This window comes from Equus caballus, chromosome 25 (genome assembly GCF_041296265.1).
Source record: "Equus caballus isolate H_3958 breed thoroughbred chromosome 25, TB-T2T, whole genome shotgun sequence".
Taxonomy (NCBI): domain Eukaryota; kingdom Metazoa; phylum Chordata; class Mammalia; order Perissodactyla; family Equidae; genus Equus; species Equus caballus.
The window spans coordinates 18420412-18438069 of NC_091708.1; the positions used below are offsets into that span (position 1 = coordinate 18420412).

A 17658-nucleotide genomic window follows, 5' to 3' on the forward strand; every position below is an offset into this window, starting at 1 on the left:
CTACTATGTGTGCATGTATAGGTTCCTCTGTTACTTCATGTATTTACCATAACTCCCTAGGTTTGTTGTTTTTCGCATTTCACAAATCAGGGTCAAGTTGTTCACTCATTGTCAAGTGGAAATGCGACAGCATTTGAATTAGGGACACTTTCTACAACTGCATGGGTTGTGAGTGGGTCAAGGATCAGTAAGAGAACTTGGACTGAGTACTTGGGGTTTTAAACCATTTTTGTGCCATGGACTCTTCTGGTGAAGACTATGGAGTCCATCTTAGAATCAAGTTTTTAACTACATACAATAAAATACATAGGAATATGAAAGGGAGCAAAATATACCACCCCAAAATATGCCTGTTTGGAATATTGGTTATTTTGAGCTGGTTATTTTTAAAAAACAGCAGACAGGTGAAGCTCTGAAAACTGAGTAGAAGTTACCTTTTTGTAAGAGACGTTTACATTTTTAAGGGAAATCCGCATTTGTGCGGGTGTCTCACTAGCTGTACGAGAAAGAGAAGGATGACTCTAAATCTCTAGAAACTCTTGCCAGTGGAGAAGGCAAAGACTTAAATCCACATAACAACCCTACCCTTGTTTACTGTGCTTTTCCTGATAACCTCCCTGAACCAGCCTCCCCCACCCCTACTCCAACATCCTTTGTCTTTAGCTGGAGATGGTATTTAAGGTGGTGGCCTGGGCCATTTCAGAGAGTTACTCAGTTTTCCTGGGTCTCTCCCATGTATACAGGGAGTATGCATGTCATTAAACCTCTGTTTGTTTTTCTCCTGTTAATCTGTCTTTTTTTTTGCTGAGGAAGATTGGCCCTGAGCTAACATCTGTGCCCATCTTCCTCTATCTTTTTTGTTTTTATGTGGGACACCTGCCACAGAATGGCTTGATAAGAGGTGTGTAGGTCTGTGCCTGGGATCTGAACCAGCAAACCCTGGACTGCCAAAGCAGAGTATATGAACTTAACCGCTATGCCACTGGGCCAGGTCCCTAATCTGTCTTTTCATCACCGGGGTATCTCAGCCAAGAACCTATAAGGGCAGAGGGAAATTATTTTTCTTCACCCACAAATACAAAGGGATAAGCTCCTAGGGGAAAGAAATGGGAGAAAGGAAGGAAGGCCTGTACAGGAAGGTAAGAACTAGAAGTTCTCTGGTTATGCTAATCTATCTAGCTGGGCAGAGCAATATATCTCGAGGGTAGAATTCAAGGGAAACTGTCGAAAGTAGAAGAGCTGATTGCTAGGTAGTTAGTAACTACTATTTCTGAAAAAGACTGGGATTCTGACCAGGAAAGATCCCTGTGGGGCCCAAAGTCTTTGAAAGAGAGACTTCAGCCTGAGCGTAAGAATGGAAGTAGAGTAGACCAGCGAAAAGAATCATAGTTTACTACAGGCAGCTGAGTATCACTATACACCTGCCATTTGCCTAAAATATAAATAATGTGTCTCCTTAACTGACTCCTTGAGATTAGCTGTGAGCTTGTAGAGTGGAAGAGCCATACTCCGGTTTGCTGCATCTAACAGGGACTTCTGACAATACCTGTATTAGTTTCCTATTGCTGTTTAACAAATTACCCAAATTTAGTGGCTTAAAACAAAACAAATTTATTTTCTTACAGTTCTGGGGGTCAGAAGTCCAAAATAAGTCTCCATGGGCTAAAATTAAGGTGTCAGTGAGGATGCATTTCTTCTGGATGCTCTAGAGGAGAATGTGTTTCCTTATCTTTTCCCGCTTCTGGAGATCTCCTGCATTCCTTGGTTCATGGCCCATCCCTCTGTCTTCAAATCTCCCTCTGACTCTGAACCTCCCTCCTCCCCTTTTCACTTATAAGAATGCTTTTGATTGCACAGACCCCAGGAAGACAATCCAGGATAGTCTCCCCCTTTCAAAACTATTAATTTAAGCACACCTGCAAAGTCCATTTTACCTTGAAAGGTAACATACTCTCAGGTTCTGGAGATTAGGAAGTGAGCATCTTTGGGAGGTGGCATTATTCTGTCTAACTGAGTGGTACTCAGTAACTTCTCTTTATAGAAAGGATATTTTTAGAGAGTACTCAAACCCGAAGCTTTTCTCCTTATATCCCAAAGAAGATGGTATATATAACCCACCTACACAGCACATAACAGAAAACAAGTAGCCACTTCTCAGTAAAGGGACCTGGTAGTTTATAAAGTTCACAATGTGGGGAAAGTGAAATATCTCAAGTTGCAGAAATGCATGCCTACGTGCTGTAGTAAATGGAAACCAGCGTTTATTGGTTACTCCTTCCTCCAGATTTGATCTCAATGCTCTTCTTCGTTCCCCTTTTATAACTGATCATTTCACTATCATAACGCAATATTTTATACTGAATCTCTCATTTTACAAGTGTGCCTCCCACACTAAAATGGGAGATTCTCAGGAGCAAAGACAATGATTTTCTCATCCATGTGTCCCAGCACCTAGCACAGTGCTTGGCCCATATTAGGCACTCAATATATATCTGCTGAATTAGCCTGTATTTGTTTACTTTGGTCATTTTTCCATCAAAACAAATTCCTTGGACAATAGTTTTTTACTAATGCATGTTACATATTTTATACCCACAAACGTATTACAATAGGGACCTTCATGGATGGGGTTTAGAGAATCCACAACATCCCTACATACACGCGCAAAATCCTGGGTGTATATGAGAAGGCAATACATGTTTTTCAGCAATGCCATCTTATGAGCAGAGCATTCCCATCATCTCTTGCTCCACTGTTGGAAGGAGTGTTACATAAGTCCTTAGACATTTTTGATAGGGTGAAGGTTCAACCTCCCACAGAGCAGAATAAAAGATGGTAGCAGTTTATCTTTGAGAAGCAATTGGATGTCTTAATTGTGTCACTCTTGAATGGTCACAGTTACTTTTGCCATAATGAAAGGTCTAATTGCTTTGGGTTCCAGTTTCCATTTTCAAGCTGGTCTAGGGCATTAGTGTCTGTCTCCATTAGCCTCTTGCTGGAAGCTATTTGTATGATACTTTCGGTGCCAGCTGCATTACAAAAATGTTGATGGCCAGTATCTTGGCCTGTGATAATTTGGTGCTTTCATTGTTAGATCTGCCAACCTGTTAATTAGCTTAGTGTAAGGACTACACATCAACTTTTTATTTTCATTTTGATATGCCGGCGTCATCTTCTTTTTTAAGTAGATATCTGCTAGTGTTGTGAGAGGTGCTTGTTTTCACAAAATAATCACCCTGGATTAGTGAGCTATGAACAGCTGCTTCGTGCGAAACCTGATTTAGTCCATTACTCGAAGCGTGAACCAAAACATTATTGGTGCACAGAGAATTTATCAGAAAATCCACTTTTGCCATGCTCTGACAACAGCACAGCAAATCAAGGTGGGGCTCTGGGACTAAAGCAATTTCACTATTCACAGAACTTCGATACCTAATGGTTTCTTGATTAGCAGAGAGAAGATACGCACACCAAAAATCAAGTCTAATAGAGAAAGGAAAGCTAAGCTTCTTATTTCACTGCAAACGTATCAATTTTTATTTTGTTCCCCTTTGTCTATTCTAAAATGTTGATATTGTGAAGCAAAAGTTTGACTACACAATCCTATCTTATGTAGGATTAGGACTTCTAATTTATGTTCCAGCTTTCATCACTTATTCTACTGATAGATTTTAGGATTCTGGATTGAGTTTGCCAAGTTGGCAGCTAGGCAAATCATTAAAATTGAAAATGGCATGGCCCTAACAGTAAAGTCTTTGAGCACATTTGAAACTCAGGAATGGCTGGAGCTGCCATATGGCATGATTGATAGCTTCTATTCTGAAGGAAATAACCTATGCAGCATAATGCCTAGGATAAGTAGACTAGGAGAGTTATATATTATAATCCTCATCAATGATAATAATGAAAATGCTAACAATGATAATAAATTATTATTAGCAACAAAAGATAGTATAATGCCTGATTCTCAAATTTAATCATGATTATCATGGCAGAAAGCATTGTAGAGTGAAACGGGTTTGGATATAGAGGATGCCTAGGGACTTGAGTTCTAGACCTGCTTATCACACTTACTGTTTCTATGGGCTTAAGAAAGTCAAATAATTTCCCTGGGCTTCAGTTTCCTCAATGATAAAACGGGGATGAGAATGGGTATTAATTGTAAGTGGGTATAAGGAAGCGAACGAGGTGACAAAAATGCTCTAAAACTGGATTGTGGTGATGGTTGTGCAACTTGGGACATTTACTGAAAATTATTGAATTATACACTTAAAATGGATGAATTTTATGGCACGTAAATTACATCTCAATAAATTCGTTAAAAAGATGACGTTGCTTATTCATTCTTTCAAGAAAGGAATGGCATATCCTGCTCTCAAAGAGCTCACAATCTCAACTAGGAGATAAACAAATAAATTTGCAATTATTCTGCCTTTCACCATAATACAATCCATAATTACAGCATTTACTCAGTGTCAGGCACTATTCTAAGTACTTTACACACATCAACCCTTTTAATCGTTATAACTATTATCATCAGGCCAGTGTGCAATCATGGTCTTTGTTTAAATTTCAGCCAGAGAGGCAGGAGGGGGATGGGAAGGACATGAATATAGCATGTGGATGAGGCAAATCCAGTCTAAATTCAGTGGGGATTGCTTCATTGAAGTGACCTCATTTGCAGGCATACAGCCTTACAGCAAACTTTACCAAGATAATGAATCATACCAGCAAAGTGCTGCAGTTCAGATTTTCCCTAATGTTTTAAATCTCTCCTGTTTTTGATAATATCCATTTCTCATTCATCATTATTATTTTTAACATCATTTCTTCAGTTTATTTATCAATTCACCAATCTTTCTTGTCCCTATTTCAGAATTGTTTGCCTTTATCTTTATTTCACCTTTGTTTCTGTATTTTCGGTTGCTATTTTTGTTAATTTCTTAAAATCTTAGTATATTAGTTCACTTTTTCCCATGATTTGTCAATTAAAGCTCGCAAAGCAATCAATTTGTCTTTAAGCATAGCTTTGGCCACAATTTTTAAGTTTTAATACAAGTTGTGACTAGTTTGATCAGTAATATCAACTTAGTGATATATACACAGGAATTTTTTTTCTTTAACTCAATTTTAGTCATGATCTGTTGACTCTCCCTTTCCCATCATTTATTGACATATTGGGCAGATTTCATATCATTTTTGATTATTAAAGTGCAGTTCTGTCATATATTTATTAGGCAATTCTAGTGGAAATTTGGTAAGAATAAAATTCAGCAACGTAAAGAACCATTGTGTGAAAGTGACAGGAAATATCAACATAAGGAAAAGAATCTTTTATGGGAGAAAGGCATGCAAAGCTATTGAAAATAAATAGTACTGAGTATGTTTTAGCTTACTGTATGAAATCGATGTATATCCACAAAAGAGAGGGATCTATTTGAGGGAAAAAACATGAAAAATTATTCAAATAAATAGATGCTGATTGTGTTCAAATTAGATTCAGAAGGGGGAGGAATTTCAACCCTTTCAATTGATGGAACTTTCGGCCCTTAAATCCTCTGACATTGAAAGATTTGCTTCCCACTTGACTCTGATCATGAATGAATACCAGCACTCATTTGTATCATTAGCAAAGTCTAAAACATTTATGACTTTGGGAAGAAAATACCCTCCTTGGAAACAGTGTGACAAACTCAGCTTTGAGCAGAAATAGCACTGACCAATCTCAGTGGAATGAAAATAGAACTCAGCAAGAGACAGTAGGGAATATGTTTGTAATGAAGCAAATAATTGAATGCACACTATGGATGATGAGTTGGAGGGAAGAGGATTTTCAGATACAAATTTTGCCTCTTTTGCTTCTGTGTTCCTAACATAATGTGGCTTCTGTCCCATCAGCTGTCACGCTGAAGTTGCAATCCACAAGTAAGCAGGTGATTCTAGGAAGTTTAAAGGAAGTCTAGGAAGTTTAAAGTTTACTCTAGGAAGTCTAAACCATGCTGAATTCTTATACACATTGAGGTGGTTCACATGAGTCTATCGCTCCCCTTCCATCATTTCTGAACAATACATTCCTTGACACTATTTATGATGCTGCAGAAGTGAAGCCCGATTGAAATGTGGATCCATGCTTGGTTTGAAGTCGCTATTAGTATACTTTGACTCTGAGCACGAGTGATAAATAGATTCTGTGTTTCTCTAGGTGCTTCTCTATGTAAATTGATGGCTGCTGCCCAAGGGAATAAGCAGGACCTGAAGATGTGAAGAGAGATTAGTTTAAGTGTGACAAGGCCATAGTCTGTAACAAGGAACATCTATCACTGTCATACAACAGAACTATGGTGCTGGGAAGACCCTCTCTGTTTGGAAAAGTTCGCCTACTCCATGGCTGACAGTTCAGGCCTCCTTAGCTTAACTCTACTTGTTGCCTTCAAAAAACCTCTTTTGCTCAAATTTGACAAACTAATTACTACTACCACTTGGCTTTGCATGACTTAATTATGGCTGCAATCACTTGGTTTTGTAATCACTAAAATTATGGTTTGGGCCTAAGTCCAGTTCTGTCTTTGCTCTCTTCCCCATGGAAGCAGGGAGAGACACTTTTATAGGAAAATAGATGGTGATTCAGGAACCAGTTTGTAACAATTCATTTTAAATGGCCTTAGTCAATGGGAAAATAAAACTGAACAGCCTGGCTTGAGAATAGGGCTAAATTTTTTCTTCCTTTTTAAGAAACCTGGCACCCTGAAACTGTAGGGTTGGTTTCCATGGATAATTCTAGTCTCATCATAAATGAAGCAAATCTCTTGTTTTCTCTTTTACTCTTGCTTTTATGCTAAACTTGTTAGAATTTATTGTTAACTTCTTAATTCATGGAGTATTGGTTTAACTAGAGCAAAGATTCTAGGTTCTTAATATCTCCTTTCCAGGTTGGTTTTGGAGAGAGAAGTCTTGGGGAGGCATACAGATTTTAGAGATTCTGAGGGCATAGTTTTACTTACTTTGGAGGCTTTATCAGAGTTTTATTGCTGAATTTTCTGGGTATACAGGAGATAATGTTTAGTCAAGTACAGAACACTGTCAAATTTCAGACCTGGCACAGTTATTTTTGTCTTGTGTAATCTTGGTTAAGTCATTTAATTTCAGTAGCCTTAGGTTCCTCATCTCTAAATAGAGATTAATATTAATATAAAAACTTCCTTCATGGGGCGTCTGTCAGAATCAAATGAAGTGCCAAAAAGAAAAAACAAACAGGGCCGGCCCAGTGGTGCAGCGGTTAAGTGCACATGTTCTGCTTGGTGGTCTGGGGTTTGCTGGTTAGGATCCCGAGTGCAGACATGGCACTGCTTGGCAAGCAATGCTGTGGTAGGCGTCCCACATATAAAGTAGAGGAAGATGGACACAGATGTTTGCTCAGGGCCAGTCTTCCTCAGCAAAAAGAGGAGGATTGGCAGCAGTTAGCTTAGGGCTAATCTTCCTCAAAGAAAAAAAGAAAAAAGAAACAAAAAACAAATGCAACAAATAAAAAACAGTTAAAAACATGGTAGACATTAAAGCAATTTATCAAGAATCATTTTCAATGTGAACGGTCTAAATACATCAATAAAAGACAGAGACTATCAGAGTGGGTGAAAAAACAAGAGCCAACTATATGTTGTTTACAAGAAATCCACTCTAAATAAAAAGACTTAGATTAAAATTAATGGGATGGAGAATGATATATTAAGCTAACACTACTCAAAGGAAAGCTGCAGTAGCTATATTAATTTCAAACAAAGCAGATTTGACAACAAGGAAAATTTTTAGAGATAAAGAGGGACATTATGTAAGGATAAAAGGGTCAGTTCTCCAAGAAGACACGAACCTAATAACAGAGTATCAAAATACATAGAGCAAAAACTGATAGAACTTCAAGGAGAAAAAACAAATGCCCTATTACAGTTGGAGACTTCAATACCGCCACTCTTTCAGTAATTGATACATAAAACAGACAGAAAATCAGTAAGGATATAGTTGACCAGAACCACTCTATCAATCAACTTGATCTAATTGACAGTAATAGAGTACTCCATCCAACAACAGCAGAATACACGTTCTTCTCAAGTTCGCATGGAACATTCACCAAGATAGACTACTTTCTGGCTCATAAAACACACCTTAACAAATTTAAAAGAATAGAAATCATACAAAGTATGCTGTCAGACCACAATGGAATTAAACTAGAAATCAATAACAGAAAGATAGCTGGAGGATCTCCAAATGTGTGGAAAAGGAGGGACCATAAGGAACACAGAACTAGAAAAAGCACACAGGAATTTATAGTCACTGTTTCCCTTTATGTGTTGGTGAAGGGAACACATTGGAGAGAGAAACGCTATCCTATTGTTAGATACAAAGAGGAAAATACCTGGCCTGGGATAAGATTTCATTACTCTCCCTGAGGATTAAGTTAGTAAGAACTCTCTTGTATCCCCTTGCAGAAACTGACCTTGTCCACAAATGTAGTCAATCCTCATTACTTGTGGATTCTGTATTTGTGAATTTTCTACTCCCTAAAATTTATTTGTAACCTCAAAATCAATGCTCACAGTGTTTTCATGGTCATTCATGGACCTGTGCAGAGCAGCGAAAGATCTGAGTTACCCAACTCACACATTCCCAGCTGAGGTCGAACAAAGTGATGCTCTGCCTTCTTATTTCAGCTCTCATACTACAGTTTCCTTTTCATGGTCTATTTATTGCCACGTCTTTGCATTTTTGTGCTTTTTGTTTCTTGGTGATTTTGTTATTTGAAATGACCTCCAAGCATAATGTTGAAATGCTATGTAGTTTTCCTAAGTGCAAGAAAACTATGATGTGCTTTATGGAGAAAATACATGTGTTAGATTAACTTCATTCAGGCATTAGTTATAGTATAGTTATAGTGCTGTTAGCTGCAAGTTCAATGTTAGTGAACCAACAACATATATTAAATAAGATGTCTTTAACAGACACAAATAAAACAAGGTTATGTATTGTTTCATTGATGAAAATGTGACCAGAGGCCTGAAGGAATATAACCTGTACTTCCTCTAGGAGCGATGGTTCAGAATTCACTAACTCACTGTTTATGGATGACTTTATAGAACATAACTACCTTGAATAAATGAGAATTGACTGTAAGCTACAATTGTTGATACTTACTATACACTAGATACTGCACTTTGTTCTACTTACAGAAAATTTATTCAACAAATACATATGATTTCTTCTAATGTGTCAGACTTGTTCTAAGCATGAGGGAACAGCAGTGTATAAACCAAAGACCTCACCCTTCTTTCCTCATGGAGCTTATACTCTAGTAAGGACAGGGAGGAAATAGTCACATAACTGTATACTATTTTGGTGATGCTAAGGGCTATGTAGAAACCTTCCATGCTATCGTATATAGATTATGTAAACAAAACTCAGAGAAGTTACGATGTTGTTTATAGAAAACAAATCCAAATGAAAAGAATCAAAATTCAAGCTCAGGTTTTCTGGCCTCAAAGTCCATGCTCTTTCAACTAATTTACACTTGATGCTTCCCAAGCATGCACATGCTGCAGCTACTTGGTAGAACTGCTTCTAGCCCCAGTGAGGAAAACTATCTCAAAATGTAGTAATTTTAGATTGTAGAACAGTGGTTTTGAACACAGGGGCCAATTTTCCCTCCCCAGGGCACATTTGACAATATCTTGAGATATTTTTGGTTCTCATACTTGGGTAGGTGGTAACACTGGCATCTAGTGGGCAGAGACCAGAGATGGTGTTTAACATTCTACAAAGCAGAACAAAGAATTATCTGGCTCTAAGAGTGCTTGGGTGGAGAAACTCTGCTCTAGAGCCATGGAACTTGGAAAACTCCAGAAGAGCAAGATTCCCAACTAGCTAGCTCAGAACTCAGGTAGGAAAATAAAGGATCTGATCTCTTAGCTTCTAATGATCAGATTAATTGTTCAATTTGTCAGTTGTCATTGTCAATTTAAGATCTTCCTAAATCTGAAGTACTCTCATTTTAGATTCCAATGCATCTCTTTCCTAACAACCTCTTCCTTTCTAAGCTGCTTCAGAATTTTGAGTATTTAGAAACTGAGGAAGTGAAAATAAGAAGAAAAGGAAAGGAAGATATTAATGGCAGAAAAAATGGAGAGATAGACTGAAAAATAAGCATCTGAAAGAGAAACTTGAATGGCTCCCTCTTATGTTCTTCCTTCTTCCCTTCCTCTCATCCTTCTCTTAGTTGTCCCCCTCCCCTTCTTTTCAGCAGATATTTATTGAGTATTTTTACTGTGTTAGGCACAGTGTATAGATGAGATTATCTCTTGAGGGCACTTTATTACTAATAAGCATTGTATTGTCCAAAATACTTTTTACATTTATTATCTTATTTGAGTCTTTCTATAAGCTTCATTTCACAGATGAGTAAACTGAGATGCAGGCAGCACAAATGGTCTTGCCCAGGGTAATAATAGAACAAGAACTCATGTCTGTTCTGTTCTTTCCTCTGTATAATGCTGACATAGGTACGAAGCTTATGAGAATATGTGGTTTTATATTGCCCTACAGTTATGAGGGTATCAGAAATGGTTTATTTTGGATTATAAAGTCACACAAAACACATTTTTTAAAAAAGTTATATACCGTATTGGGAATTCAGAAAAAAATCTACTTAAAACAACACTAAAATGAGTGTTCTGTTGAACTACTACTAGGTATCAAGCACTAACACAAAATAGCTCATCTAATTCCCCCAAATATCCTGTGAGCTAAATTGGTTTTACGCTGGATCTGATTATTTATGCTGAATAATGTTGCTATGCATGACTAAACTTAAAAGGAGTATAACAGTGACTAAAGCAAAATATATATATATATATATATATATATATATATATATAGTGAGTGACCTTCCAATTGTGTTGTCTGTATTAACTGGTATTTAGCTCTAATGAATAAAGATCTCCACCAAATAACCCATTTTAATAATTTTGGTCTAAAACTTTGGTACACAAACAACCAAGATGTTGATTAACCACCTTGTATCCATGTTAAGTTTATTTATAGCTTGCATTTAAAGAGCAAGTGACAATTTTCTGATTAAATAATTTAAATCCAAATATTAATATTAGACGAGCAACTGTTTCTTTGGGGAATTCATCAGGAAAACCTACATTTCACCTCCTGCTCCGGCTCTCTTCTGAGTCAGACCACTTGTTACAACTGTTGGCTTTGATCGGTCCATTAGAAAAATAAAAAAGTTCTGGCAACCTCTAAGTCACAGATCTAAATGCTGTCTTATTCAGGGCTTGCCTCTTAATGTCACTTGGGACACTACTGGGAAACATAAGATGCCAAACTTCATGGAAAACTTGGAGCTGTCTCTCTTCCCCCAGTCCACAGTAGAACTTGCCTCGTGTTCTAAATTCTGTCTCTAAGGCAAACAAAACAGAAGTGATCCACTACAACCAAATTAATTCAGAGGCTAAGGCTCGAACGAGTGTGGACACCTCCAGATCCTGTAGGAGGTAAATTTGCTAAATAATGTAATTACTGTCATTTTTGCTTTTCAAGATGAATGAAGACCTGGTGAAAGCATTACCTCTGGAAAGGCTTGAAACCTGAAGAGATGAGTTGAAAGTTATGCACATTCTGTGAGCTTATTTTATTTTCTAATTCTCTTAGGAGCCCAGTTTGCTCTTTCATGTCTGTGGATGCATGCTTATGATAACTTACTTCTTGTTAGTGATTTTTGATTGTGAACTCATTTAGAGGAAATTTGTTCACGGACCTGGGTTTAAGTTGTGTTTCTCTTGGGAGAATGTGTGTTTGCCTCTGCCAGTTACCCAGGGTAACTACCAAGCTCAAAATAAATGATCCTTTTGAGGGTTTTAGGAAAACTGATTGTTTGAATTTAGTCTCCAGATGTACTTAATGGTTTCTGGTAACAAAATCTCAGCTAAGATTTCTTGCTGAGGGGCTGGCCCCGTGGCCGAGTGGTTAAGTTCGCGCGCTCCGCTGCAGGCGGCCCAGTGTTTCTTCGGTTCGAATCCTGGGCGCGGACATGGCACTGCTCGTCAGACCACGCTGAGGCAGCGTCCCACATGCCACAACTAGAGGAACCCACAACGAAGAATACACAACTATGTACCGGGGGGCTTTGGGGAGTAAAAGGAAAAAATAAAAAAATCTTTAAAAAAAAAAAAAAAAAAAAAAAAAAAGATTTCTTGCTGAGTCTTGTGTGGGTGATTTTGTTTTAATTCTCCTTTTCAGTGAGAACGTAGACATTTGGGTACACAGATTTATGCAGAGGTTTCCTAACACACATCCAAATTCGGACAGAGTCTATTCTCTGTCTCCTGTTATCTACAGCTATCAATTCTGACCATCAGAATTGAAGCTCAAGGACCAGATATGGGCAACTAGTTGGTATCAGAGTTCACTTCCCTCTCTGGATTCCTATCTATCTTTAATTTTTTTGCTTCTGAGAATTTTACCAGTTTCCTCAACTTAGATATATTTACAATTAGCTATATTTACAATTACAGTTAGCACTATTTTGTTATTCCTAGTGGGACAATTTTTCAAAGCGTCTATTTTACAATACTGGCAGAAATTAATGATTACTCTCTAAGCTTTTATAACAGTCTAACATATTTTTTTATAAACTTTTTCATTTAACAATATATTCAGCTATCTTCTCATATCAGTATGTATAAATTGCCCCCTTTTTTTGAATGGCTTAGTAATGTTAAATGCTATAGATAAACCATTATTTATCTAACAAGTTTCCTACTGATGGATATTTAGGTTGTTTTCAGTTTTTTGTTATTACAAAAAACTCCCCCAATCTATATCTATATCTACCTATCTATCTATCTATTTGCAGATTTGGATATCTAGATTAAATCTCTAGATGTAGAATTGCTAGGTTAAAGGATATGATACTCAAATTTTGATGTTTATTTCCAATTTGCTTTTCAGAGTTTGCAACAACTAATTTGAGAGAGAAAGAGAAAATCAGTGTGCCTGAATCCTCATTGCCTTCTCTACTTTGGGTATTACTGAGCACATTATTATTAATTTGAGAGAATGGTTTGTTTCTTAACTTTATTCTAGAATTTATTCCATGCAGACAAAACATATTACAGAAATACTCATGGAATGTTTTTAATAGACATTTTTCAGGCCAGATGAGGAAGTGATTTGAACCACTTTTTCTCATATATGACTGTTTAGGGCAATGCCTTTAGATCTCTCATCTGACTGTGAGTGTCCTAACTGCTTGGAGGGCACTCAGAACGAGTCTAATTGGAACCCATGTTCTAACAAGAGTGGTAATGACTCTCTATATTCAAGACCAAGAAAGAAATCCATGTCTGCTTCCAGCATGCAGTGCTTTACTTCTCAGTGTTGTTCTACCAGGCCAGAGAACAACATCGGAGAAGACTCAGTGTTTCCTCCCTCAGAGGAGGAAAGCTATGTTGAGTCTTTTCAAAACAATCATCTCAGTCTGAACCGTGAGGACATTACAAGGAAAATCAGACCATTGAGAGAGCTGACTGTCCAGGAGTTACTGAATGAATTTGGGGATAGTGGGAAGTTCCCACCAAACTCCATGTCCGTGGGTCACTTTAGAGATCATGTGGTAATGAAGTTCAGAAGAGCTCTGTATTATTCTGGAATTTGGGTGACACATGTCCAAGGCTACAGACTTGAAAAGCACTTGTCAGCTAATTATTTCAAAAGAAACCCTGGTCGCCTACACCGGCTAGTCCCTTGGCTGAAACGGGAACTAACAGCCGTTTATGGAGATTATGGCTACACAGTGAAGAATATCCTAGCCGCCATTCTCCACCACATGACAGAATGTGATCTGGACAGTGAGCTCTTCGTTCACCTCTTAGAACCTTATCTCCAACAACACACCCACCATTTTCTGCATGAATTTATCAGTTTTGTTCATTCCCCTTACAACATGGAGACCTATGACCAACGAGCCATCTATCAATGTCCTTCTGCTTCACCACGGGTAAAAAAGATGTCCATGGCCTCAGTTCCCGCTTCACCTTTGCCTAAGGATCAGGCTTTACTGGCATCTCAACATGATACAAAGCAGCCTAAAAAACACCAGGGCCAATGCAATAATGAGCAAAGGCCTCTGTCAGGCTTGAAACACTTTCCAAATGGTAACTCTACCTTGAAGACATCTGAAATCCCGCTACACACTCATAAAACAGCAAGTAAAATCCATGCTTGGATCAAAGACAAACCAGAATCAGGCGATCACAAAGGCACAATTTCTACTGATAATTTGCTCCTGAACTGGGTCACACCAAGGGAAAGCAGCCCAGGCTTACTGAATTGCAAAAAAAATGTTCAAGAGAAGAAGACAGACGGGACAAGGTTGCTTCCTGGTCGTGTCCAGGGTCTGGGAAAGAGAGAAACAACTGCACGCACCTTCAGTTCCCCAGCAATTTTTAATCAGGGACAGCCAGAGAAGCACAGTCTACGAGAAAGAAGGGGTTTGAGAGTTGGCCAGCAGATCAATTTCCAGAAAAAAGAAGCAGAAGAAAACAAATATTCAAGTTCTTCACCAACGATCTTTCAGAGAAGACTGTCCAGAGAAAGATCCTTGATAAGTTGCAAATCCAGAAAGAGGGACCCCTCTTACAGCTGCACCTCAGAAACTGCCTTTTCTTCTAAGAGAGATGGTAGGAAAGTGGGCTCTTTCAGAAAAAAGAGGACAAAGTGCAGACAATCCTCCCAATTTGCAGAAGCTGGTTCACATTACAGTAGAAGTATCCAAAGACGATCAAGGTTCAGTACTCACAGATCTAAATCCTGGTGTGTTGGATTTACAAAGGGAACTGTAAGCAGAGAATCAAGTAATCTCTCTCTGAAAGGAAGCCTCAAAAGTGAATGCCTCGCCCACAATATATGCTGTGAGCCCTCCAAAGAAAAGAATGTGCATGGCTATGAGTCAAACAATGGGAGGGCATCTTCAACTCAATATGTGAAGCTTCTTTCAACTGCTGGGAAGAGACCTTCTAAAAGAGAAGTTGCTTCCCAAGCTGGAAGCCACTGTGACAATCTCACATGCCTACAGACTGAGGAACACAAATCCCCAGGTAAACAAGAGATGAAGCAAAAAGCCACATTTCCTACAGCTAGAAAAGCCAGAAGAGATAGGCACAGAAAAAACAAATGCCAGTGTCCAGATGTACAAACCACAGAGGACGTCAGTGATGAAGTGGGGGATCTGAATGGTCTAAGACAAATGAGTAGTCTTTCTGAGTGTGTACCTTCTTGCAGGGGGCAAATCCAAAAGAAAAAGCAGAATTCAAGCCTTCAGAAACATCACCAGGCCAAGAATGAACATAAAAGAGACAAAGTATCAGAAACACAGAGGTGCAAATTGTTTTGAAAGGCAAATCGATCTATTCAACTAGCCACGAAGGATCTTTGAAAGTATGAATATAATCTGAAAAAGATTTTTAAAAAGATTCATCCCACCACTTTGTAACTGGAACTAAAAGCCTGATGATTAAATTGAAGTCTGCCTTTGGAGACAAATGCATGTCATTAAATTGACCATATGTGTAAATATTATTTCTGTCTTCTTTTTATCATATGAATTGAATTCTTAAAATATTTAACTTATTTTTCAGTTCCAAGATTTGACCATGAAGATTGGCTGCCAAAAGTTGCAAACACCTCAAAGACTATACTAACGATAGGAGTATATGTTGCTTAGCACAAGATATGCACATTAAGTATTACAAGACACAAATTTTACTTTAAATATATATATATATTCCAGACCTATTTTGTTTTCCATCCATGGAAAATAAGGAGGTGTGGTCACTGTCAAGATATAATTATTGCCTTCAAGTATTTCACAATCTAGTTGTGAAAAATAGATGCAAATAAAAAGGAAAAAATGGACGTCTATGGGATCTTAGGCACTACTTTCCTATCTGCCCACCCTGAAAACTGCACCTTCATGTCCCCTGACATCTAAATAGCTTCCTTAAAAGCTGCTACATTTTTAGATCACTCTGATGCCGTCCCCACTGTAATCTGGTCCGGTGGTAGTAACTATACCTAAGCCAAGCTAATCATAGTATTTTACCCCTCTGGTCACACAATTGATGAGTCCGGTGGTACTCAAGTCGTAGTACTTCCCTGAGATTTTTCAAACTGGTTCTGATAAAGAGAGTCAGTCTCTCTCCTTACTATCAGCTAGTAAAAGGTTTAAAGTTGGGATACTGTTAAGAGCTTTATTTCTAAATTTGTGAAGAAAGCCAGTTTGAGGTAAGAGAGGAGAAAGCAAAGCAGAAAAAAAGAAAGATAAGTCACGAGGATAGAGTCTTAGAGTCAGGATCTGGATCTTCTAGAACTTGAGCTGCCCTTTTGCCCTTCACATGGTTTTATTTTTTGATTTTTATTATTTTATTTTATTTTATTGAGGTCATAATAGTTTATAACATTGTGGAATTTCAGTTGTACATTATTACTTGTCAATCACCATATACATGTGCCCCTTTACCCCTTATGCACACCCCCAACCCTTTTCCCCTCTGGTAACCACTAATCTGTTCTCTTTGTCCATGTATTTGTTTATCTTCCACATATGAGTGAAATCACACAGTGTTTGTCTTTCTCGGTATGGCTTATTTCGTTTAACATAATACCTGCAAGTTCCATCCATGTTGTTACAAATGGGACGATTTTGTCACTTTTTATGGCTGAGCAGTATTCCATTGTATATATTTACCACATCTTCTTTATCCATTCATCAGCTGATGGGCACTTGGATTGCTTGCATGTCTTGGCTATTGTGAATAATGCTGCAATGAACATAAAGGTGCATAAGTCTCTTTGAATTGTTGATTTCAAGTTCTTTGAATAAATACACAGTAGTGGAATAGGTGGGTCATATGGTATTTCTATTTTTAATTTTTTCAGAACTCTCCATACTGTTTTCCATAGTGGCTGCACCAGTTTACATTCCCACCAGCAGTGTATGAGGTTTCTCTTTTCTCCACATCCTCTCCAACATTTGTTATTTTTTGTCTTCGTGATTATAGCCATTCTAAAAGGTGTAAGGTGATATCTCATTGTTTTGATTTGCATTTCCCTAATGATTAGTGATGTTGAAAATGTTTTCATGTGCCTGTTGGCCATCTGTATATCTTCTTTGGAAAAATATCTGTTCATATCCTCTGCTTACTTTTTGATTGGATTTTTTGGGTTTTTTTGGTTGAGTTGTGTGAGTTCTTTATCTATTTTGGACATTAACCTCTTGTCAGATATGTGATTTGCAAATACTTTCTCCCATTTGGTGGGTTGTCTTCTCATTTTGTTCATGGTTTCCTTTGCCTTTTAGAAGCTCTTTAGTCTGATGAAGTCACATTTCTTTGTTTATTCTTGTTATCCTTGCCCAAGTAGACATGGTATTAAAAAAATTCTTCTAAGACCAATGTTAAAGAGTGTACTGCCTATATTTTCTTCTAGGAGTTTTATGGTTTCACATCTTACCTTCAAGTCTTCAATCCGTTTTGAGTTAATTTTTGTGTATGTCGAAAGATAATGGTCTACTTTCATTCTTTTGCATGGGGCTGTCCAGTTTTCCCA

The 17658-nt window shown here is 37.8% G+C and overlaps 1 protein-coding gene across 2 annotated transcripts; it reads left to right on the plus strand.

Moving 5' to 3' along the window:
* The first annotated feature begins 11429 nt into the window (after positions 1-11429).
* Positions 11430-15625, plus strand: TOPORSL (topoisomerase I binding, arginine and serine rich like). 2 transcript variants are annotated; one of them, XM_005606003.4, is made up of 2 exons: positions 11430-11672; positions 13003-15625. In XM_005606003.4, the coding sequence occupies exon 2, from the start codon at positions 13262-13264 to the stop codon at positions 15443-15445; it is 2184 nt and encodes a 727-aa protein (XP_005606060.3). In that variant the 5' UTR covers positions 11430-11672; positions 13003-13261; the 3' UTR covers positions 15446-15625. The 2 variants fall into 2 exon arrangements, with proteins under 2 accessions (XP_005606060.3, XP_023485571.2); XM_023629803.2 differs by having other exon boundaries at positions 11430-11546.
* The last annotated feature ends 2033 nt before the right edge of the window (positions 15626-17658 follow it).